Source organism: Ranitomeya variabilis, chromosome 5 (assembly GCF_051348905.1).
Source record: "Ranitomeya variabilis isolate aRanVar5 chromosome 5, aRanVar5.hap1, whole genome shotgun sequence".
In the NCBI taxonomy this organism is placed as follows: Eukaryota; Metazoa; Chordata; class Amphibia; order Anura; family Dendrobatidae; genus Ranitomeya; species Ranitomeya variabilis.
The window spans coordinates 5,162,908-5,187,662 of NC_135236.1; the positions used below are offsets into that span (position 1 = coordinate 5,162,908).

The window sequence follows — 24,755 nt, forward strand, 5'->3', positions numbered from 1 at the left end:
AGTGTGTGGTGTGTATAGTGTGTGGTGTGTATAGTGTGTGGTGTGTATAGTGTATAGTGAGTGGTGTGTATAGTGTATAGTGAGTGGTGTGTATAGTGTGTGGTGTGTATAGTGTATAGTGTGTGGTGTATATAGTGTGTGGTGTGTATAGTGTGTGGTGTGTATAGTGTGTGGTGTGTATAGTGTGTGGTGTGTATAGTGTATAGTGTGTGGTGTGTATAGTGTGTGGTGTGTATAGTGTGTGGTGTGTGTATAGTGTGTGGTGTGTGTATAGTGTGTGGTGTGTATAGTGTGTGGTGTGTATAGTGTATAGTGTGTGGTGTATATAGTGTGTGGTGTGTATAGTGTGTGGTGTGTATAGTGTGTGGTGTGTATAGTGTATAGTGAATGGTGTGTATAGTGTGTGGTGTGTATAGTGTGTGGTGTGTATAGTGTGTGGTGTGTATAGTGAATGGTGTGTATAGTGTGTGGTGAATGGTGTGTATAGTGTGTGGTGTGTATAGTGTATAGTGTATAGTGAGTGGTGTGTATAGTGTATAGTGTGTATAGTGTGTGGTGTGTATAGTGTATAGTGTGTGGTGTGTATAGTGTGTGGTGTGTGTGGTGTGTATAGTGTGTGGTGTGTATAGTGTGTGGTGTGTATAGTGTGTGGTGTGTATAGTGTGCGGTGTGTATAGTGTGCGGTGTGTATAGTGTGCGGTGTGTATAGTGTGTGGGGTGTATAGTGTGTGGTGTGTATAGTGTGTGGTGTGTATAGTGTGTGGTGTGTATAGTGTATAGTGAGTGGTGTGTATAGTGTATAGTGAGTGGTGTGTATAGTGTGTGGTGTGTATAGTGTATAGTGTGTGGTGTATATAGTGTGTGGTGTGTATAGTGTGTGGTGTGTATAGTGTGTGGTGTGTATAGTGTGTGGTGTGTATAGTGTATAGTGTGTGGTGTGTATAGTGTGTGGTGTGTATAGTGTGTGGTGTGTGTATAGTGTGTGGTGTGTGTATAGTGTGTGGTGTGTATAGTGTGTGGTGTGTATAGTGTATAGTGTGTGGTGTATATAGTGTGTGGTGTGTATAGTGTGTGGTGTGTATAGTGTGTGGTGTGTGTGGTGTGTATAGTGTGTGGTGTGTATAGTGTGTGGTGTGTATAGTGTGTGGTGTGTATAGTGTGCGGTGTGTATAGTGTGCGGTGTGTATAGTGTGCGGTGTGTATAGTGTGTGGGGTGTATAGTGTGTGGTGTGTATAGTGTGTGGTGTGTATAGTGTGTGGTGTGTATAGTGTATAGTGAGTGGTGTGTATAGTGTATAGTGAGTGGTGTGTATAGTGTGTGGTGTGTATAGTGTATAGTGTGTGGTGTATATAGTGTGTGGTGTGTATAGTGTGTGGTGTGTATAGTGTGTGGTGTGTATAGTGTGTGGTGTGTATAGTGTATAGTGTGTGGTGTGTATAGTGTGTGGTGTGTATAGTGTGTGGTGTGTGTATAGTGTGTGGTGTGTGTATAGTGTGTGGTGTGTATAGTGTGTGGTGTGTATAGTGTATAGTGTGTGGTGTATATAGTGTGTGGTGTGTATAGTGTGTGGTGTGTATAGTGTGTGGTGTGTATAGTGTGTGGTGTGTATAGTGTGTGGTGTGTATAGTGTGTGGTGTGTGTATAGTGTGTGGTGTGTGTATAGTGTGTGGTGTGTATAGTGTGTGGTGTGTATAGTGTGTGGTGTGTATAGTGTATAGTGAGTGGTGTGTATAGTGTATAGTGTGTATAGTGTGTGGTGTGTATAGTGTGTGGTGTGTATAGTGTGTGGTGTGTATAGTGTGTGGTGTGTATAGTGTGTGGTGTGTATAGTGTGTGGTGTGTGTGGTGTGTATAGTGTGTGGTGTGTATAGTGTGTGGTGTGTATGGTGTGTGGTGTGTATAGTGTGTGGTGTGTATAGTGTGCGGTGTGTATAGTGTGCGGTGTGTATAGTGTGCGGTGTGTATAGTGTATAGTGAATGGTGTGTATAGTGTGTGGTGTGTATAGTGTGCGGTGTGTATAGTGAATGGTGTGTATAGTGTGTGGTGTGTTTAGTGTATAGTGAATGGTGTGTATAGTGTGTGGTGTGTATAGTGTATAGTGAGTGGTGTGTATAGTGTATAGTGTGTATAGTGTGTGGTGTGTATAGTGTGGTGTGTATAGTGTGTGGTGTGTATAGTGTGTATAGTGTATAGTGTGTGGTGTGTATAGTGTGTGGTGTGTGTGGGGTGTATAGTGTGTGGTGTGTATAGTGTGTGGTGTGTATAGTGTATAGTGAATGGTGTGTATAGTGTGTATAGTGTGTGGTGTGTATAGTGTGTGGTGTGTATAGTGTGTGGTGTGTATATAGTGTGTGGTGTGTGTATATAGTGTGTGCTATATATAAGTGTGTGCCATGTATGTGTGTGTATATAAGTGTGTGCCATGTATGTGTGTGTGTGTGTATAAGCATGTGCCATGTAGGTGTGTCTGTATATAAGCGTGTGCCATGTATGTGTGTGTATAAATGTGTGTCGTGTGTGTATATACGTGTGTGCCATGTGTGTTTATATAAGTGTGTGCCATGTATGTGTGTGTGTATAAGCGTGTGCCATGTAGGTGTATATAAGTGTGTGCCATGTATGTGTGTGTGTATAAGCGTGTGCCATGTAGGTGTATATAAGTGTGTGCCATGTGTGTGCTATATATAAGTGTGTGCCATGTAAATGTGTGAGTATAAGTGTGTGCCATGTATGTGTGTGTGTGTATAAGTGTGTGCCATGTATGTGTGTATATATATAAGTGTGTGCCATGTGTGTGCTATATATAAGTGTGTGCCATGTATGTGTGTGTGTATATAAGTGTGTGCCATGTATGTGTGTGTGTATATAAGTGTGTGCCATGTATGTGTGTGTGTATATAAGTGTGTGCCATGTATGTGTGTGTGTATATAAGTGTGTGCCATGTATGTGTGTGTGTATATGTGTGTGCCATGTGTGTATATAAGTGTGTGCCATGTGTGTGTATATAAGTGTGTGCCATGTGTGTGTATATAAGTGGGTGCCGTGTGTGTATATAAGTGTGTGTCATGTAGGTGTGTATGTATGTATGTATGTATGTATGTATGTATGTATGTATATATATATATATATATAATTTTTTGCATTATTCTACCTTGAATATATGTAGATGGCTGGGTATAGACACACAGTGTTAGTGTGTGTGTGTGTGTGTGTGTGTGTGTGTGTGTGTGTGTGTGTGTGTGTGTGTGTGTGTGTGTGTGTGTGTTATGCACACTTAAATACTGGCTGAACAGACGGGAGTTCATATATATAAACATGTTGTCAGTCGTTCGCGAATTAGCAAAATGCTCATTTATAGGACATTACAGAACTTTCCCACATTATTAGGAGAAAAATCACAGCACATCCTGCCCCCAATGTATTATATAGTGTACTTAAGGAGTCAGAGTCTGTGCATTTGATACCAACTCCACCAAAATGGACACTGACTCCGAGTCGCCAGCCCTGCTGCTTATACCATGGTACTATATGGGGACAGATCTATTAGTGTTCTGTTCCCATCATTCTTCATTAGTGTAAAGAGGCCGAGAAAGAAGAGCCAAACGACTTCAATATTGTCGATCACACACATCAAATGGTCTGAACTCAACGCATGTAAATGCAACCAAAATGAGTGTCATGGTGCAATATGTGAGCATTGGGGCCTCATTTTAACCTTTTACCTAGGGCCCCACTTTGTCTAAAACCGGCCCTGCATGTATGGTCCCCAAACCTGGAGTACCATTTAAGTTTCTGTGCGCTCTGTCCTCAACCCTTCTACACCATGTAGTACCGAATCTCTTTCTATACTGCCTAACATCTAGCATTATCCTGTAACCCACCAATCTCCACCTATAGTCCCTAGTCTGTCATCTGAGGTAACTTTACTCACTATATGGGCACATTTCTTCCTTTGTTCCCGAAACTGTCCCATCAGGAAGAAACTGGAGGTAGAAGCCCATTCTACTGAGAAGACGAGTCACTATACCCTTCAGCTGCGGCTCTGCAAAAAAAAAAAAGTTATAGGTCACTAAGAAACACTAAGAACACATCACTCCACCTCCCCCTCCTTCATGTTAGCTCTCTACTCATCTCTCCTCTCATTGCCCCTGACCTCCTTTCCTGCATCCACCGGGAAACAGAATTCATTATCCAGGCAACGGAGAAACAAAAAAAAAAGAGAAAAGAATAGACGAGCTGTCTACAAGTATGTACAGCAATAGTAGATACAGGACAGGATGGAGGTGTAGTGTAGAGCTGTGTACAGTACAGGAATAGTAGATACAGGACAGGATGGAGGTGTAGTGTAGAGCTGTGTATACAGTACAGGAATAGTAGATACAGGACATGACCCTGGTATTGTCGACGGGGTAGTCTTCTGAGGTAAAAACCCACACCCCACCTCTTTTCCCCACCGTGACCCCCAACCATCATTCCCATATTGAATAAAAACATGACCACATTTATTCTTTGGAATGATATAGGCCACAGTAGCCTTTTTTATTAAACAAACAATAAATACATTAATACAAAGCAATAATCACATTTTAAAGGCTAGAAGGAGTCCACGGAGCCCCAAGAATCTGGTGATTGACAACCAATACCGTGAACGTACATAATATCAAATTTACTCCCAGCCGATCAAAACCCTGGCTCGGGAGCACCAAAAACCCAAACAAGGGTTCCCTGTTCACGGTAAAAAATCCCAGGATATCCGGCCACCCCTGCCGGAACTCCCCCACCACCATTCACCAGATTCAAAAGACACCAAAACCAAAAACAGAGGAGCCATAAGCCAAAATGGATCCCCAAACCAATTTTTACCAACTCCTAGGACTCCCCCCAGCCGCCACGGCCACAATGACCCAAAACAAAAAACGACCTTGCAAATGCCCGATCGAAACATAACCGAAAACCCCTTCATAATCAGCAAAAAAAAGGGGCGGGAGGGCGGGACTGCTCGCGATCCCAAAAGTGCGGGAAGTGTCAAATCCCACCCCCCAACTCCCATAACCCCTCAGGCCTCATTAGCATAATACCTACCCCACTCCCCCCCATTGTCATGCAGGTGTAGAGATCAGATTGAAGAATCCATTTTGTCTTCCTCTACTCAGAGACGTATATGAAGAAACTTGAGCAAGGTAGACATATTTCCTTTTATGGACGCATTCCTTTGCCATATTGTAACCTGCATTCCAGTGAACGTTATCAGTAGAATACATACTCTTTGTTAGAGAATATGAGCCCTTGTACGCATGTCTGTAAATGCTTATCTCATTCCTATATAAACAGGAGGGGTGAGCCCAGTGAGTCAGAGGCGAGCTCCTGAGCGATCCCTGCATATGAATACACATCTCTTGTGCTGTGTGTTATTACTTGGATCTCTCTACATCAGAAAGCCGGGGACGGATGAGGACTCAACAATTCTGGCGCCTGAACAGGGACCTGAGGAGAGAGTGTTTGCTCGAGATTTACCTGCGGATACGGACAACGGAGATCTCGGATAATGGATGGCAAATGAACTGAAAAACCTGGCCAGGTAAGAGACATTATTAGTTCTCTTTTATCTGCCCTGTATTATCCGAAAGATCTCTATGAGCCGTGTCACGCTGGGTTAGTCTAGTAGTGAGTAGATACCTATAAAACTCGGGTTACCATATTGTATAGATTTATGAGTCTAGTCCCTGGCAGTGTGTGAACAGTGTGTGAGCAGTGTGAAGGTTGTGACATGTTGTGAAAGAAGAATAGAAGTGCGTAGAACAATAAGCCACGATTGTTAGAACAAGGTTATTGGTGAAGTCAGCCTAACTGGGTTATGAGGTAGCGTCCTTCTGGGAGACCTCCGCCCATGCTTGACTCTCCTATAGAACTTGTTTCTACATTCCCTGGATAAGGTGTGATAGAATGAGCCCAGGACGCGGGTCCATGAGCCTGGGACAAGTATGCTAACTGACACAGAAAGTTTTGTGATCTGTATGGTGTTGCTGGGTCTGTTTGTGTGCATAATAGCACTTAGGTACGTCCTGCATATTAGAAGAAACGGAGCAGACAAGCCCTTCAATATTTTAGCTCCCTAGGAGAGAAGGCAACGAGACATCACCATAGAGTAAGTGATTGTCCAAACGTCACCTAGGGTAGTCATAGCTAATATTGAAAAGAAAAATGGGAAATAAACAGACCAAAACTGTCTTAGGACAAGTGGAAGCAGCAGATATCATACAGGAAAGATGTGGAAAGATAGTCAGAAAACAGATTAGAAGAGTGAGAGGAAAATTGGGAATTTCAGAAGCACTTATGTTCAGTACAGAATGGGAAAGACTGAGTAAAGAACGAGGTGGAATTATCAAAGACAATGGGTGGGAAGAAATCATACACTGTATGATAGAGGTCTCAAAAACAGCTAAAGAGGAGAATTGGAAGTATGATCCAGACACTTCCAAATGGATCATGGGAAAGGGAAAAAGTTGTGATATAATCCCACCACCTTACCTAGATCCAAAAGCCCAATCATTTGTACCATCTGGAAGAGCAGAAGGAGGAAAACAATTTCCAGCCTTGTATCCCAATCTTGGTGGGGTAGGAGGATGGGAATGTTCACACTGTGGACAACAAAATCCAGATTGGAGAAATGATTGCCTAGCCTGTGGTACACCTAGATATGGCGCTGTACTTGCCCCTGTTAGGGTAGTACCTAGACCTTTTAGAGAAGCTGGCGCCAATGGAGTAATGGCAACCCACTACCATAACACACGCCAATACTTCCCTTGGTCCCCTGCCGAGGGTATGTCCCTCTTACATAACGCACCAGATCCTGTCCAGTTTCCAGTTAGATTTGCACAATATATACAACAAATCATGCAGACTCATGCTGGGGTCTGGGCGGACGGGGAAGAATTATGTAGAATGAAAATGTCCGCTGGACTTTTTCAGGAATTATTGACACACCTACAGCCCATTAGACCAGTGGCAGAAGGGGGTGCCTTACAGACAGAAGCATCAGGTACCCAGTTCACAGAGGCATTAATAATTTTCATGAGGGGAAAACAGAGGGAAAGGGGATCTACGGGTGTGATTATGCAGAAATTTGGGCAAAGTATTGAAGAATATAGTCAAGAACTAGAAAATAGCTTTAGGGATGAAGGATTGGATTTGACTGATGCTTCAGTAAGGAGACTTTTTACAAAACAATTAATAGAGGGGCTAGATCCGAAAATCAGAGAAAAATTTAAATCCTCTACTCCAGATTGGAGAACAATTGAACAACCAAATATTGTGAAACAACGATGTTTAGGAATAGCCATGGATATGAGAGAGAATCGTAAGCCTGTTAGAATAGCACAAGCTAATACAGGAGGAAGAATGAGACACAATTTTCCTTGTCACTACTGTAAAAAGCCAGGTCATTTCCAAAGAGAGTGCAGGAAAAAGTTGGCAGATATAAAGTCAGGCAAATTTGTTCCCAGAAATAACCCTCCCCAAACGGACAACCAGCAGAAATCTACCATCATAGATGGTCCCATACCAGATTCAGATTGACTCGATGTGTTACAAACTTCCCTACCAGCTAGAAGACCTATGATACAGGTGAATGTGGGGGGGAGAGAGATTCCATTTTTGATAGATACAGGTGCAACTTCCTCAATTTTGAATCAAGATTTTCTTCCGAATCCGGAAGATATTTCAGAACAAACAACTTTTGCTGAGGGTTATGATGGGGTAATTCGAACACTGCCATATACTGTGCCCCTAGAGGTCTCATTAGGACCTAAATGTTTTGCATCCAGATTTTTGTATGCCAGAGGTGCCCCAACATGTCTGTTAGGAACTGATGTACTAAAGAAATTAGAAGCTAACATCAATTTTAGGGACGATGGCACAGTTATGTTGACTATCCCTGATGATGCAGAAACATTAGAACAATATGTCAGAATTCAGGCTTTTGAGGATTATACTGAAGAAAAAGAGTACAACACAGATCTAGACCTCTCAATGGTCCCAGAAACACTGTGGGCACAGGGTGACACTGATGTGGGATTATTACGTATCTCTCCTGTAAAACTATCTGTGCAACCAGGAACTGTTCTCCCACAGCTCAGACAATACCCTGTGAGTGCCCAGCAGGAATTAGCAATTATAAAACAGATAGAGGGATATAGAGAGAGAGGAGTTCTGGTAGAGATACAATCACCTGCTAACACTCCTCTGTATCCAGTCAAGAAGAGAACTCTTGATAAGGGTTCCATGCCCAAATATCGTATGGTACATGATCTAAGAGAAATAAACAAAGTTCTAGATCCAATCACCCCAGTTGTACCCAATCCTCATACGTTACTATCACAGATACCAGCCAGTTCTCAAGTGTTTACTGTAATAGATCTTTCAAATGCATTTTTCTCGGTTCCTTTACACCAAGATAGTTGGCATTTGTTTGCATTTACATTTAAGGGCAAACAGTTGGCGTGGACACGCCTTCCACAGGGAATGATACACTCCCCTACTCTTTATTCAAATGCCCTACAAACAGTTCTTCAAAGGTTTGAACCTGAATCACAGGTAGTAATTTTGCAGTATGTGGATGACCTACTACTTTGCTGCCCAGATCTAGAAACAGCAGAAAGGTCCACTGTGAGTTTACTATGTTTTCTAGAAAAAGAAGGGTGTAAAGTGAATAGACAAAAGCTACAAGTTTGTCAGATCAAAGTGGTCTTTCTAGGTCATTGCATTTCTCAAGGTAAAAAGCATCTTACACCTCAAAGAACTGAAGCAATTAGACAGATGAATGAGCCTAGAAATCATAAACAGCTACGAGCATTTTTAGGAATAGTGTCTCATTGTAGACAATGGATTATACATGCCAGTCAACTAATGCAATCACTGTATGACTGTGTAAAAAGTGAACCTTATTTGTTGACAAAAGAAGGTCAGATTTCGTTCCAACAATTAAAAGATGCCCTTGTTTCAGCTCCAGCGTTAGGGCTACCAGACTACACCAAACCATTTCAGCTTATGGCTGCAGAAGTTGATTCCCATGCTACAGGAGTTCTTACCCAGAAGCATGCAGGGAAACAAAGACCAATTGCATATCTTTCAGCAAGGTTAGATCCAGTAGCCAGGGCAGCGCCAACCTGTGTACGTGTGGTTGTTGCTGTCTCGCTATTGTTGGACAAAGCATCAGAAATTGTCCTAGAGCATCCACTCACAGTTCAAACTACGCATGATGTTTATGGGATATTAAACCAGGTCCAACCAAAACACATTTCCATGGCCAGACATTTGCGGCTACAGTGTTCTTTGCTGCTTCCCTCTACTATCACATTTGCAAGGCTTCAGACTCTCAATTTAGCTACATTGCTACCTCTCGAGTCTGAAGGGGGGAATAAGGACACTGATCCACACGCAAATTTTTTCCCTACAGACACACATGATTGTACAGAGCTCATTTTACAAGAGACGGTAGGCTTACCCAATGTATCCGAAACACCACTTCAAAATCCAGATTTAGAGCTGTTTATAGATGGTAGTAGGTTTGCAGATGACACAGGTAACTTCCATACAGGGTATGCAGTTGTGTCAGAATCTGAAACTCTCAAAGCAGAGCCACTTCCACCGAAACAGTCTGCACAAGAAGCAGAACTAACAGCATTGATTGAAGCGCTAAAAATAGCTGAGAATCAGACAGCTAATATATACACTGATTCTAGGTATGCATATGGTATTGTGTTTGATTTTGGAGTAATCTGGAGAGCTAGAGGTTATATGACAGCGTCAGGCCAACCTGTAAAACATGCTTCTTTGATCAAACAGATCTTAGAGGCTGCACAAGAAACAAAAGAAGTAGCAGTAATTAAGGTAGCTGCACATGTGAGACTCGACACTAGGGAATCTAGGGGAAATGATAGGGCTGATAAAGCAGCCAAGGCAGCAGCGGTCAAACCCTTACAGCAGGTTCATACTGTAAACCCCACAGAAAATACTGAAGATAGACTGAGACAAGCACAGGAAGATGCAGGAGAAGAGGAGAGGGACAGGTGGAAAAAGGAAGGGGCAGAAGAACAAGCAGGAATTTGGAAGAAAGATGGACTAATATGTCTACCTAGAGCCTGGTACCCGATTGTAGTTGGTGGACTGCACCACCCTACTCATGTGTCTGCAAATGCAATGACACTACTGGCAAAGCAAGTCTGGTTGGCTCCAGGTTTTGGCAACTACGCAAGAGACTATTGTGCAACATGCGCTATATGCCTGGCACATAATCCCGGACAGACAACAAAGACCCCTATGAAGCACCACGTCCGACCTCTCTATCCGTTTCAGCGATTACAAATAGACTTTATCCAGCTGCCAAAAAGTAATGGGTATGAGTATGTGTTGGTGTGTGTGGACATGTTCTCAGGGTGGCCAGAGGCCTATCCAGTTCGGAAGGCTTCAGCTAAAAACACTGCTGTAAAGCTAGTTGCCGAACTGATACCCCGTTACGGTCTCCCTGAAGTGATCGAGTCAGATAGGGGTACTCATTTCACTGGAGAAATATTTCAAAATGTACTGAAAATGTTGGGTGTTGAAAGTCAGTTACACACTCCGTATCATCCTCAAAGTTCTGGTAAGGTGGAACGCATGAATGGAACTTTAAAATTAAAAATACAGAAAGCCATGGCTGAAACAGGAAAGCCTTGGACAGAATGCCTTCCACTGGCCCTTTACTCAATACGCAATACCCCAAGGGGTAAGACTAAACTGTCTCCATATGAAATTTTGTTTGGCAGGACTGCCAATTTAGGATGTTATTTTCCACAACAACTTGTGTTAAATATTGAGTCATTGACTTCTTATGTGCAAAATCTTCAGAAACAATTAACTAAGGTGCATGCACAAGTTTTTGCTTCCCTTCCAGATCCTGACAACATTGAAGGAAGTCACAAGTTGGAACCAGGTGATCAAGTCTATGTAAAAAGACACACCAGAAAGGCTCTTGAACCAAGATTTGACGGACCCTTCCAAGTCCTGTTGACAACACCTACATCAGTCAAGCTCGAAGGAAAGGCATCATGGATACATGCAAGCCATTGCAAAAGAGCAGTATAAAACTCATAACATTGATGTTAATAGTATTAACCTCAACGGAGGCATGGGATAAACTGAATTCTCTAGCCCCTTTGAACAATAGATTCGTACAACATCATAGAAAATTAGTACATGACTTGTTAAATAATACACAACCCCTAGCAGATTGTTGGATCTGTACCCATTCACCAGTATCAGCCACAAGTATACCTTTTCTAGCAGTTCCCGTGTCAGTTGAAGAAATATTCGCTTGGCCTAATTGTTCAGACAACCTGGCCAACAACCAAATTGGTAATACTAGGCTGTGGAATACTACAATCGCCATACCAATTGTGGGATGGGTAGAATTTCCTTGGTGGCAGGGTAATCTTACAGGAAGAATAGGCAACTTACAATATTTTGCATTCAGGGGAGGAAAATGGGTACCTAGAAATAAGACTGGATTAACTGATTTAGGACAGGTCCCCACTGAAAATCTACAGCTCAGTTTCAGTACAACCACCGACTCTTCTTATGCTTTCAAACCTACAATGTTGGAAAGGTACATACATAATAGAAAATGGGAACATTCTGCGTTGTTCCCCCAAGGTGATGCAAACAGTTGTACAAGCAAACCGGGGAACCTGGTTTGTAATGAATCCGATGAGTATATCAGAGGAATGCCTTTATGTGGGAATCCCGCAGCCGGGTACTGTAGCCCCTTGGGACAAAAACCCTCTTGGTGTATGCTTCAGAATGTATCTAGATTTGTGGATTTGGCTCACAGATTGGTATTGCAGCACTCAGCACTATGGGATCTGCCTGAAGGTACATTTTGGATATGCGGAGAAGGAGCATATAAATGGCTTCCCGTAGGTATAAAGGGTACTTGTACATTAGGACGCCTAACCCCGGCTACTTTCATAATTTCGAATAAACAAGTGAATATGCAAGCCGTGCCCAAGCACACACTGTATAAAAGAGCTGCAGATAACTCACCACGTCCCTCAGGGAGACCACACATAGTGCAAATGGGTATAGCCAATAAAATTGTCAGTTCTATTTTTATTTACCCTATGTTAACACAAATGTGGGATAAATTAGTTAGAGCCACGGATTATCTAGATGATCAGATCTGGGATATATTGGATATATTAAACACTAGTATAGCTGTACAGAATCAGCTCATAATAGTCGTCAACCAACATACCCTGGTATTGGATTACCTAACTGCCTCACAAGGAGGTATGTGTCAAATCATCGGACCCACCTGCTGTCATTATATAGACCCGAATAGTACTATGAGTATGACATTTAAATTAAAGGACGTACAACGACTCAGAGATCAGTATGACAAAGATAATGACCAGAATAAGGATAGCTGGTGGTCTGATACTTTTTCTTTTCTTAACCCAGCCAACTGGTTCAGAGGAATCGGCGGGTGGGTTGCTGGGATTATGCAGAGCATAATACATATAGTTATGATTATTGTAGTTATATACGTACTATTCCAGATTGTGCTCAAGAGTATCTCAGTATGCACAGATAAATTTTGTGTAATAGATGCAAGAGTATAAATTTTCTTCTTTATTCTTATGTTATCCTCTAGTGATTCTAATTAATATTACTGTACTAATTTTTGTTTTTATATTTTAGTATACTTATTGCAAAACAAAGAAAAGGTTGTGAGAGTTAAACGGAAGAATTGATAGTAGATTTGATTCTCTTATTGAATACAAGCGTGTACATGTGTAATACCAAAAATAAAGGCTTTGTCTTTGGCCCTGTGGTAATCTAAAATATGGATATGTTAAAGGGGGATTTGTGATAGATTATAAAAGAAATATGTCAAAGGGGGGAATTGTAGAGATCAGATTGAAGAATCCATTTTGTCTTCCTCTACTCAGAGACGTATATGAAGAAACTTGAGCAAGGTAGACATATTTCCTTTTATGGACGCATTCCTTTGCCATATTGTAACCTGCATTCCAGTGAACGTTATCAGTAGAATACATACTCTTTGTTAGAGAATATGAGCCCTTGTACGCATGTCTGTAAATGCTTATCTCATTCCTATATAAACAGGAGGGGTGAGCCCAGTGAGTCAGAGGCGAGCTCCTGAGCGATCCCTGCATATGAATACACATCTCTTGTGCTGTGTGTTATTACTTGGATCTCTCTACATCAGAAAGCCGGGGACGGATGAGGACTCAACACAGGCCTTCGCCTACGCCGTGGGGGGAGGGGGTACGGCTAGCTCCGGCCATTTCTTGACCCTGGTATTGTCGACGGGGTAGTCTTCTGAGGTAAAAACCCACACCCCACCTCTTTTCCCCACCGTGACCCCCAACCATCATTCCCATATTGAATAAAAACATGACCACATTTATTCTTTGGAATGATATAGGCCACAGTAGCCTTTTTTATTAAACAAACAATAAATACATTAATACAAAGCAATAATCACATTTTAAAGGCTAGAAGGAGTCCACGGAGCCCCAAGAATCTGGTGATTGACAACCAATACCGTGAACGTACATAATATCAAATTTACTCCCAGCCGATCAAAACCCTGGCTCGGGAGCACCAAAAACCCAAACAAGGGTTCCCTGTTCACGGTAAAAAATCCCAGGATATCCGGCCACCCCTGCCGGAACTCCCCCACCACCATTCACCAGATTCAAAAGACACCAAAACCAAAAACAGAGGAGCCATAAGCCAAAATGGATCCCCAAACCAATTTTTACCAACTCCTAGGACTCCCCCCAGCCGCCACAACGAGAGCCCTTTGACACCTCAAAGGCCCGAGACCCCACCACTCCGAAAAAATATGGCCCGTTCAATGCCCTCCTGAATAGCGAGGGCCCAAAAGTCCATACCCACCGCATTCAAATGGACCCCATCGGCCAACCAAAAAACCCCCTCCCCTTTTTCCAGCTCGAAATGCCGAACCGCAACACCTCCATTCCTGGCCACAAAACCGGACACTGCCCGATTAACCTTTATCCGGGCTTTATTCAACTTGTCCAAAGACCTCATGTTCCTCCACCGCTTGCGCGGCACAATATCAGACCAAATAATGGTCAAACCTGGGTACAATACCCACAAACGCAGACAGTCCTGCTTAATGTCCTTTATCAACTCTCTAAACGGTCGTGCACCCAAATCATTACCCCCAACATGTAATACTAAAATATCTGGAGCCCTGTCCAGCTGGACACTATCATTAATTTCCTTTAAAACCCTATGCCAGACCAACCCCCTAAAACCCAACCAACGGATTACCGCAACTTCACGACCAAAACCCAGTTGCCGCCCATCAGTCCGCACGTCGGCACGCCGCGCTCCCCAATGGACGTATGAATGGCCAAAAATCCACACCAACAACGGCGAGGTGCCTGAAAAACACAAAGCGAAAATCAAAATACACGACCAAAAACAACGGCCATACAGCCCCCGCCTTCAAAACCCCTCTCCAATTACGCGCGCACATAGCTACGATATCTATCAGAGCGCCACCTACCAATGCGCTGAATTACAGGAACCCCCAGACCCCCTAACGCCGCTTCCGTCGCCGCCCCAATCCTGAAAGAATGAGGAGCGAAACCACCAACCTCCAGTCCCAGCAACCCAATTGCTTTTCTAAAAATCGCCGTAAACTGATACCGGGACAACAAGGAACCGTCCCTATGGCACAGCAACGACCGATCACGACTAGGCCGCAATTCCCAAAAATTTGCTAGACAGGTAACCGGGCACATAATCGACCCCGAAACGGCACCTAACACAACCCTACTGCCCTTACCGTCCTGATCAGACTTAGACCGCCGCAACCACAACTCGACCTTCCCAGCCGATAAAAACACGTCGCGAGCCAACAAACCTCCCATAATATTCTTACTAGGTGAAACCAACTCGCCCACCCGAAATGCCCCAAAAAAGGCTAAAGAAAAAGCTAGCCGAAATAAGCGCAATTCAAAACAAGACAAACAGACCGAAGGCAAAACCCCGCCCAAACTTTCCAACATGCTGAAAGACACGGGACGCCTGGAATCCATGCGCCGCGGCCGCCGCCGAAAACCCTTCACCGCTTGTTTTACCAGAAAAACCTTAGTTAAATCCGACTGACCACGGAATTTAAAACCAAATGCCAGACCAGACATAACACGTGACACCTTAGCAGGGGACCAACCCTCTGCCGCTCCACGACTCAACCAGGACAACAACACCCCCGTTTTCTCCTGCTCGCTTAACCCTCCACCAACAAGCCTCAACAACTCCACCCATTCCAGCCAAACAGCCTGATACGCCTCCCACGTTCTGGGAGCCAACGACGACTTGATCAATGCCTCGGCGTCTCGAACACCACAAGCCAAAGTTCTGCAGGGCATTCCAACCCCAGGACCTCCGCATCTGGAACCAGAGACCGAAAACGTTCGAACTGTGAACGAGAGAGAGAATCAGCAATAGAATTTTGAGCCCCAGGAACATGTGTCGCAGTTATATGCGCGTTCAACTTCAAGCATGATAACACCAGCTGTCTCAACACACGCACCACAGGGGGCGATGAAGCCGACAAATTGTTTATCGCACAAACCACCCCCATGTTGTCACAATGAAAACGAACACGCCTGTTCCGAAAAACCTGCTGCCACAACTGCACCGCCACCAAGATAGGAAAAATTTCTAAGAGTGCGATATTCCGAACCAAACCAGCTGAAATCCACGATGCCGGCCACTGCGCAGAGCACCACTGCCCCTGAAAATACGCACCGAAGCCTGCCCCTCCGGCCGCATCAGTAAACAAATCCAACGACTCATTGTCCACCACTCCCTCCTGAAACAACGACCTGCCATTGTAGCTCTGCAAAAAACTACTCCAGACCAGCAGATCATCCTTATGGTCAGCCGACAACCGCACAAAATGATGAGGAGCACGAACTCCAGCCGTAGCCATGGCCAATCGCCTCGAAAAAACTCTGCCCATAGGCATAACTCGACAAGCGAAATTCAGCTTTCCTAGGAGCGACTGCAACTCCCTCAATGACAACTTACGCAAGCGACAAGCCCGCAGCACCTCCTCACGCAAAGACACGACTTTGTCAATGGGCAACCTGAACTCCCACTGAACGGTATCAATCACAATACCAAGGAAAGACAAACACGTACACGGGCCCTCAGTTTTTCCCGGAGCCAACGGAACTCCAAAACGAAGCACCACCAGCTCTATCGCTCTCAAAATTTTCTTGCAACAGTCAGACCCAGCCGGGCCGACGCACAAAAAGTCATCCAAATAGTGAATGACCGAATCACAACCCGAAACATCACGAACCACCCACTCCAAAAAGGAGCTAAACGCTTCAAACAACGCACAAGAAAGCGAACACCCCATGGGCAAACACCTATCCACAAAAAAGCGATCATCCCAAAAACAACCAAGCAGCCGAACGCTATCAGGATGAACCGGCAATAGACGAAAAGCGGATTCAATGTCTGTCTTAGCTAGTAGAGCCCCTCTTCCGGCTTTTTGAACCCATGCTACCGCCAAATCAAAAGACGCGTAAACCACCGAGCAAAGCCCGGGGTCAATCCCGTCATTAACCGACATACCTCTAGGATACGACAGATGCTGAATCAAGCGAAATTTTCCAACCTCTTTTTTAGGCACAACCCCCAAAGGGGAAACCACCAAATCCACAAAAGGCGGTGACTCAAACGGGCCCGCCATCCGACCCAAAGCAACCTCCTTCCGCAATTTTTCGGAAACCACATCAGCATGTAACAATGCCGACTTCAAATTCCTCCGAACGCAAGGAACCTCAAACGAAGGGGCCGGAATTACAAAACCTTTTTGAAAACCGGACAACAATAACACCGCCTTTTCCCTATCCGGATATCTATTTAGATAAGGGACCATCTTTTCCCACATCACCGGCGTCACCCCCATGGGTATTACCGCTTCCTGACTTCCCTCTACCTTTCTTAAAACATTTTGCCGCCCCGTGTGTGGAGCCGCTACAGTGGGAACACAAGTGTTTAAACTTGCAGTTGACCCCGAATCTACACTGGCCTTCGTTAAACTGCCAGCAAACACCCAGCTTTTGAGCCCCTGCCTGACTGGCGGGACCAGAGGATCCCGAGGAACCAGACTGAAAACCCTGGCCGGATCCTCCGGCCCCTCCTTGAAAGGGATGACCGAACTTGAACTGCGCCATCACCCGCAACCAAAGCCCAATATCTTTCTGATCCCAGCGAATTGCCGGGCGAACCGCTTTCCTTTGTCTGAACTGCTCATCATACCTGAGCCACGCCTGACCACCATAGACCCTATAAGCCTCATGAATAGAATCCAAGTAACAAAACAGACCTGAGCGACTCTCGGGCGCTTTCTCTTCAATCACACTGGCCAAAATGGCAAACGCCTGCAGCCAGTTAGCAAACGTCTGAGGAATTAAGCGCCACCGCCGCTTTTCCTCATCTTCCTTCTTACCCTCATCCCTCTTTTTCTTATCTAAATTAAATTTCTCTAACGGAAGCAACGAAAATATTTCAACATATTCGTCCTTCGCAATCTTTTCCTTAACTTCCTTTTTAAGATGCGCCCCTAAGGGGCCCTCAAAACAAACATAAACTTCGCCGTGAGCCCTATCGTCTAAATGCACCCTACACTCTTTCTCCTTTTCCGTCTGCACTGACACGGATATTGGTGCAGGCGCCACAACCGATGCAGCCACTGCCCCAAAAGCCCCCACCTGTGGGCTCAACCAAGCCCCTAAATGCCTCTGCGATGACATACTCTGCTCCAACCTGGATAACAAACCCTGCACGCTACCCAAAAGCTCACGAACCCCCACCGAACCCACATCGCCCGCCACCCCCTCAACAGAACCAACCCCCTGATTACTCATGAAAACGGGCGATGCTAAATTAGGAGTACACAGACCCGACACAGACATATACTCACCAGGCTGCAAGGGATCTGTAGTCCCCCCAGCCGAAGTGCTGGCATCCAGACGTCCCCGGGTCGCCACGTCCACAGACAATCCGCCGGAATCCAAACGATGTTGAAGTCCCAGGAGGTCTTCTAGGGTGCCCTGTCCAGGTACAGGCACGCCAGATGAAGGGGGGAAAATCCGACTTCCCGAGGAGAAAGGTGCCTGCGTGTCAGAGCTGGCAGCACACCCCCTCGCCTCCGCTCCAATGCCTGCCGCCATCACTCCATCGCCATCCTGCCGAACTGATGCAGGAAAGGTCCCCGCCACTGCAGACGGGGCCAGCCCGGTTCCATCCAGCCTCGGGCCGCCCGCCCCAATATCCGCTGCACGTCCCAGTGAAGCCGAGGCAGGCCGCGCGGCAGGAGCCTCACCGCTGCGGCCTCCCGTTCCAGCAGGCCCCGAACGCTGTCCGGCGCGCCGAAGCCCCGCCCCCGCTGCACTGCGAGGAGCAGGCCTATTAACCGCCGCTGAGCCCCGACCGGCAGGTGGATTCCTCCCAGGCCGGGACCGAGCGCTTGCAGATCTTACCGGCGCCCGGCCTGGAGGGTCCCGAGAGGGGCTCCTGCGCCTTCTGGGGGCTCGAGGACCGGAGTCTGGGGAAAGGCGCTCGGGGGGCCGCGTCCTCCGAGAACGCCGCTCCAGCGGCGCTGCAGCGCCGGACGGCCCTGCACCGTCCGACATGATGTGGGCCACCTGCGCCTGTAACCAGCCAGGGGGATGCGATGCTGCAGCCGCCCTGAGGGCCTCAAGAACCGCGTCCACGCCAGACATTACCGGTACGTCTGCTCGCGATCCCAAAAGTGCGGGAAGTGTCAAATCCCACCCCCCAACTCCCATAACCCCTCAGGCCTCATTAGCATAATACCTACCCCACTCCCCCCCATTGTCATGCAGGCCTTCGCCTACGCCGTGGGGGGAGGGGGTACGGCTAGCTCCGGCCATTTCTGGATGGAGGTGTAGTGTAGAGCTGTGTGTACAGTACAGGAATAGTAGATACTGGACAGGATGGAGGTGTAGTGTAGAGCTGTGTGTACAGTACAGGAATAGTAGATACGGGACAGGATGGAGGTGTAGTGTAGAGCTGTGTGTACAGTACAGGAATAGTAGATACAGGACAGGATGGAGGTGTAGTGTAGAGCTGTGTGTACAATACAGGAATAGTAGATACAGGACAGGATGGAGGTGTAGTGTAGAGCTGTGTACAGTACAGGAATAGTAGATACAGGACAGGATGGAGGTGTAGTGTAGAGCTGTGTGTACAGTACAGGAATAGTAGATACAGGACAGGATGGAGGTGTAGTGTAGAGCTGTGTACAGTACAGGAATAGTAGATACAGGACAGGATGGAGGTGTAGTGTAGAGCTGTGTACAGTACAGGAATAGTAGATACAGGACAGGATGGAGGTGTAGTGTAGAGCTGTGTACAGTACAGGAATAGTAGATACAGGACAGGATGGAGGTGTAGTGTAGAGCTGTGTGTACAGTACAGGAATAGTAGATACAGGACAGGATGGAGGTGTAGTGTAGAGCTGTGTGTACAATACAGGAATAGTAGATACAGGACAGGATGGAGATGTAGTGTAGAGCTGTGTACAGTACAGGAATAGTAGATACAGGACAGGATGGAGGTGTAGTGTAGAGCTGTGTGTACAGTACAGGAATAGTAGATACAGGACAGGATGGAGGTGTAGTGTAGAGCTGTGTGTACAGTACTGGAATAGTAGATACAGGACAGGATGGAGGTGTAGTGTAGAGCTGTGTACAGTACAGGAATAGTAGATACAGGACAGGATGGAGGTGTAGTGTAGAGCTGTGTACAGTACAGGAATAGTAGATACAGGACAGGATGGAGGTATAGTGTAGAGCTGTGTACAGTACAGGAATAGTAGATACAGGACAGGATGGAGGTGTAGTGTAGAGCTGTGTGTACAGTACAGGAATAGTAGATACAGGACAGGATGGAGGTGTAGTGTAGAGCTGTGTACAGTACAGGAATAGTAGATACAGGACAGGATGGAGGTGTAGTGTAGAGCTGTGTACAGTACAGGAATAGTAGATACAGGACAGGATGGAGGTGTAGTGTAGAGCTGTGTACAGTACAGGAATAGTAGATACAGGACAGGATGGAGGTGTAGTGTAGAGCTGTGTATACAGTACAGGAATAGTAGATACAGGACAGGATGGAGGTGTAGTGTAGAGCTGTGTACAGTACAGGAATAGTAGATACAGGACAGGATGGAGGTGTAGTGTAGAGCTGTGTGTACAGTACAGGAATAGTAGATACAGGACAGGATGGAGGTGTAGTGTAGAGCTGTGTACAGTACAGGAATAGTAGATACAGGACAGGATGGAGGTGTAGTGTAGAGCTGTGTACAGTACAGGAATAGTAGATACAGGACAGGATGGAGGTGTAGTGTAGAGCTGTGTACAGTACAGGAATAGTAGATACAGGACGGGATGGAGGTGTAGTGTAGAGCTGTGTGTACAGTACAGGAATAGTAGATACAGGACAGGATGGAGGTGTAGTGTAGAGCGGTGTGTACAGCACAGGAATAGTAGATACAGGACAGGATGGAGGTGTAGTGTAGAGCTGTGTGTACAGTACAGGGATAGTAGATACAGGACAGGATGGAGGTGTAGTGTAGAGCTGTGTGTACAGTACAGGAATAGCAGATACAGGACAGGATGGAGGTGTAGAGCTGTGTACAGTACAGGAATAGTAGATACGGGACAGGATGGAGGTGTAGTGTAGAGCTGTGTACAGTACAGGAATAGTAGATACGGGACAGGATGGAGGTGTAGTGTAGAGCTGTGTACAGTACAGGAATAGTAGATACAGGACAGGATGGAGGTGTAGTGTAGAGCTGTGTGTACGGTACAGGAATAGTAGATACAGGACAGGATGTAGGTGTAGTGTAGAGCTGTGTACAGTACAGGAATAGTAGATACAGGACAGGATGGAGGTGTAGTGTAGAGCTGTGTGTACAGCACAGGAATAGTAGATACAGGACAGGATGGAGGTGTAGTGTAGAGCTGTGTACAGTACAGGAATAGTAGATACAGGACAGGATGGAGGTGTAGTGTAGAGCTGTGTACAGTACAGGAATAGTAGATACAGGACAGGATGGAGGTGTAGTGTAGAGCTGTGTACAGTACAGGAATAGTAGATACAGGACAGGATGGAGGTGTAGTGTAGAGCTGTGTGTACAGTACAGGAATAGTAGATACAGGACAGGATGTAGGTGTAGTGTAGAGCTGTGTGTACAGTACAGGAATAGTAGATACAGGACAGGATGTAGGTGTAGTGTAGAGCTGTGTGTACAGTACAGGAATAGTAGATACAGGACAGGATGGAGGTGTAGTGTAGAGCTGTGTACAGTACAGGAATAGTAGATACAGGACAGGATGGAGGTGTAGTGTAGAGCTGTGTACAGTACAGGAATAGTAGATACAGGACAGGATGGAGGTGTAGTGTAGAGCTGTGTGTACAGTACAGGAATAGTAGATACAGGACAGGATGCAGGTGTAGTGTAGAGCTGTGTACAGTACAGGAATAGTAGATACAGGACAGGATGGAGGTGTAGTGTAGAGCTGTGTGTACAGTACAGGAATAGTAGATACAGGACAGGATGGAGGTGTAGTGTAGAGCTGTGTACAGTACAGGAATAGTAGATACAGGACAGGATGGAGGTGTAGTGTAGAGCTGTGTACAGTACAGGAATAGTAGATACGGGACAGGATGGAGGTGTAGTGTAGAGCTGTGTACAGTACAGGAATAGTAGATACAGGACAGGATGGAGGTGTAGTGTAGAGCTGTGTACAGTACAGGAATAGTAGATACAGGACAGGATGGAGGTGTAGTGTAGAGCTGTGTACAGTACAGGAATAGTAGGTACAGGACAGGATGGAGGTGTAGTGTAGAGCTGTGTACAGTACAGGAATAGTAGATACGGGACAGGATGGAGGTGTAGTGTAGAGCTGTGTACAGTACAGGAATAGTAGATACGGGACAGGATGGAGGTGTAGTGTAGAGCTGTGTGTACAGTACAGGAATAGTAGATACGGGACAGGATGGAGGTGTAGTGTAGAGCTGTGTACAGTACAGGAATAGTAGATACAGGACAGGATGGAGGTGTAGTGTAGAGCTGTGTACAGTACTGGAATAGTAGATACAGGACAGGATGGAGGTGTAGTGTAGAGCTGTGTACAGTACAGGAATAGTAGATACAGGACAGGATGGAGGTGTAGTGTAGAGCTGTGTGTACAGTACAGGAATAGTAGATACAGGACAGGATGGAGGTGTAGTGTAGAGCTGTGTACAGTACAGGAATAGTAGATACAGGACAGGATGGAGGTGTAGTGTAGAGCTGTGTACAGTACAGGAATAGTAGATACAGGACAGGATGGAGGTGTAGTGTAGAGCTGTGTACAGTACAGGAATAGTAGATACGGGACAGGATGGAGGTGTAGTGTAGAGCTGTGTACAGTACAGGAATAGTAGATACAGGACAGGATGGAGGTGTAGTGTAGAGCTGTGTGTACAGTACAGGAATAGTAGATACAGGACAGGATGGAGGTGTAGTGTAGAGCTGTGTACAGTACAGGAATAGTAGATACAGGACAGGATGGAGGTGTAGTGTAGAGCTGTGTGTACAGTACAGGAATAGTAGATACAGGACAGGATGGAGGTGTAGTGTAGAGCTGTGTACAGTACAGGAATAGTAGATACAGGACAGGATGGAGGTGTAGTGTAGAGCTGTGTACAGTACAGGAATAGTAGATACAGGACAGGATGGAGGTGTAGTGTAGAGCTGTGTACAGTACAGGAATAGTAGATACGGGACAGGATGGAGGTGTAGTGTAGAGCTGTGTGTACAGTACAGGAATAGTAGATACAGGACAGGATGGAGGTGTAGTGTAGAGCTGTGTACAGTACAGGAATAGTAGATACAGGACAGGATGGAGGTGTAGTGTAGAGCTGTGTACAGTACAGGAATATTAGATACAGGACAGGATGGAGGTGAAGTGTAGAGCTGTGTGTACAGTACAGGAATAGTAGATACAGGACAGGATGGAGGTGTAGTGTAGAGCTGTGTACAGTACAGGAATAGTAGATACAGGACAGGATGGAGGTGTAGTGTAGAGCTGTGTGTACAGTACAGGAATAGTAGATACAGGACAGGATGGAGGTGTAGTGTAGAGCTGTGTACAGTACAGGAATAGTAGATACAGGACAGGATGGAGGTGTAGTGTAGAGCTGTGTACAGTACAGGAATAGTAGATACAGGACAGGATGGAGGTGTAGTGTAGAGCTGTGTACAGTACAGGAATAGTAGATACGGGACAGGATGGAGGTGTAGTGTAGAGCTGTGTACAGTACAGGAATAGTAGATACAGGACAGGATGGAGGTGTAGTGTAGAGCTGTGTGTACAGTACAGGAATAGTAGATACAGGACAGGATGGAGGTGTAGTGTAGAGCTGTGTACAGTACAGGAATAGTAGATACAGGACAGGATGGAGGTGTAGTGTAGAGCTGTGTGTACAGTACAGGAATAGTAGATACAGGACAGGATGGAGGTGTAGTGTAGAGCTGTGTGTACAGTACAGGAATAGTAGAAACAGGACAGGATGGAGGTGTAGTGTAGAGCTGTGTGTACAGTACAGGAATAGTAGATACAGGACAGGATGGAGGTGTAGTGTAGAGCTGTGTACAGTACAGGAATAGCAGATACAGGACAGGATGGAGGTGTAGTGTAGAGCTGTGTGTACAGTACAGGAATAGTAGATACAGGACAGGATGGAGGTGTAGTGTAGAGCTGTGTGTACAGTACAGGAATAGTAGATACAGGACAGGATGGAGGTGTAGTGTAGAGCTGTGTACAGTACAGGAATAGTAGATACAGGACAGGATGGAGGTGTAGTGTAGAGCTGTGTGTACAGTACAGGAATAGTAGATACAGGACAGGATGGAGGTGTAGTGTAGAGCTGTGTACAGTACAGGAATAGTAGATACAGGACAGGATGGAGGTGTAGTGTAGAGCTGTGTGTACAGTACAGGAATAGTAGATACAGGACAGGATGGAGGTGTAGTGTAGAGCTGTATACAGTACAGGAATAGTAGATACAGGACAGGATGGAGGTGTAGTGTAGAGCTGTGTGTACAGTACAGGAATAGTAGATACAGGACAGGATGGAGGTGTAGTGTAGAGCTGTGTACAGTACAGGAATAGTAGATACGGGACAGGATGGAGGTGTAGTGTAGAGCTGTGTATACAGTACAGGAATAGTAGATACAGGACAGGATGGAGGTGTAGTGTAGAGCTGTGTGTACAGTACAGGAATAGTAGTTACAGGACAAGATGGAGGTGTAGCGTAGAGCTGTGTGTACAGTACAGGAATAGTAGATACAGGACAGGATGGAGGTGTAGTGTAGAGCTGTGTACAGTACAGGAATAGTAGATACAGGACAGGATGGAGGTGTAGTGTAGAGCTGTGTACACAGTACAGGAATAGTAGATACAGGACAGGATGGAGGTGTAGTGTAGAGCTATGTTTACAGTACAGGAATAGTAGATACAGGACAGGATGGAGGTGTAGTGTAGAGCTGTGTACAGTACAGGAATAGTAGATACAGGACAGGATGGAGGTGTAGTGTAGAGCTGTGTACAGTACAGGAAT

The 24,755-nt window shown here is 45.5% G+C and overlaps 1 protein-coding gene across 6 annotated transcripts in view; it reads right to left on the reverse strand.

Moving 5' to 3' along the window:
* Window positions 1-24,755, reverse strand: part of FGF11 (fibroblast growth factor 11) — a 1,303,510-nt gene that overhangs the window by 59,061 nt on the left and 1,219,694 nt on the right. For 5 of the 6 annotated variants that reach the window (XM_077261507.1, XM_077261509.1, XM_077261510.1 and 2 more), the window contains one exon: window positions 3,934-4,044. The exons of the other annotated variant lie outside the window; for it this stretch is intronic. In XM_077261507.1, coding sequence (XP_077117622.1) covers window positions 3,934-4,044 — 111 coding nt within the window. The remainder of the gene's footprint in view (window positions 1-3,933; window positions 4,045-24,755) is intronic. 6 annotated transcript variants of the gene reach the window in all.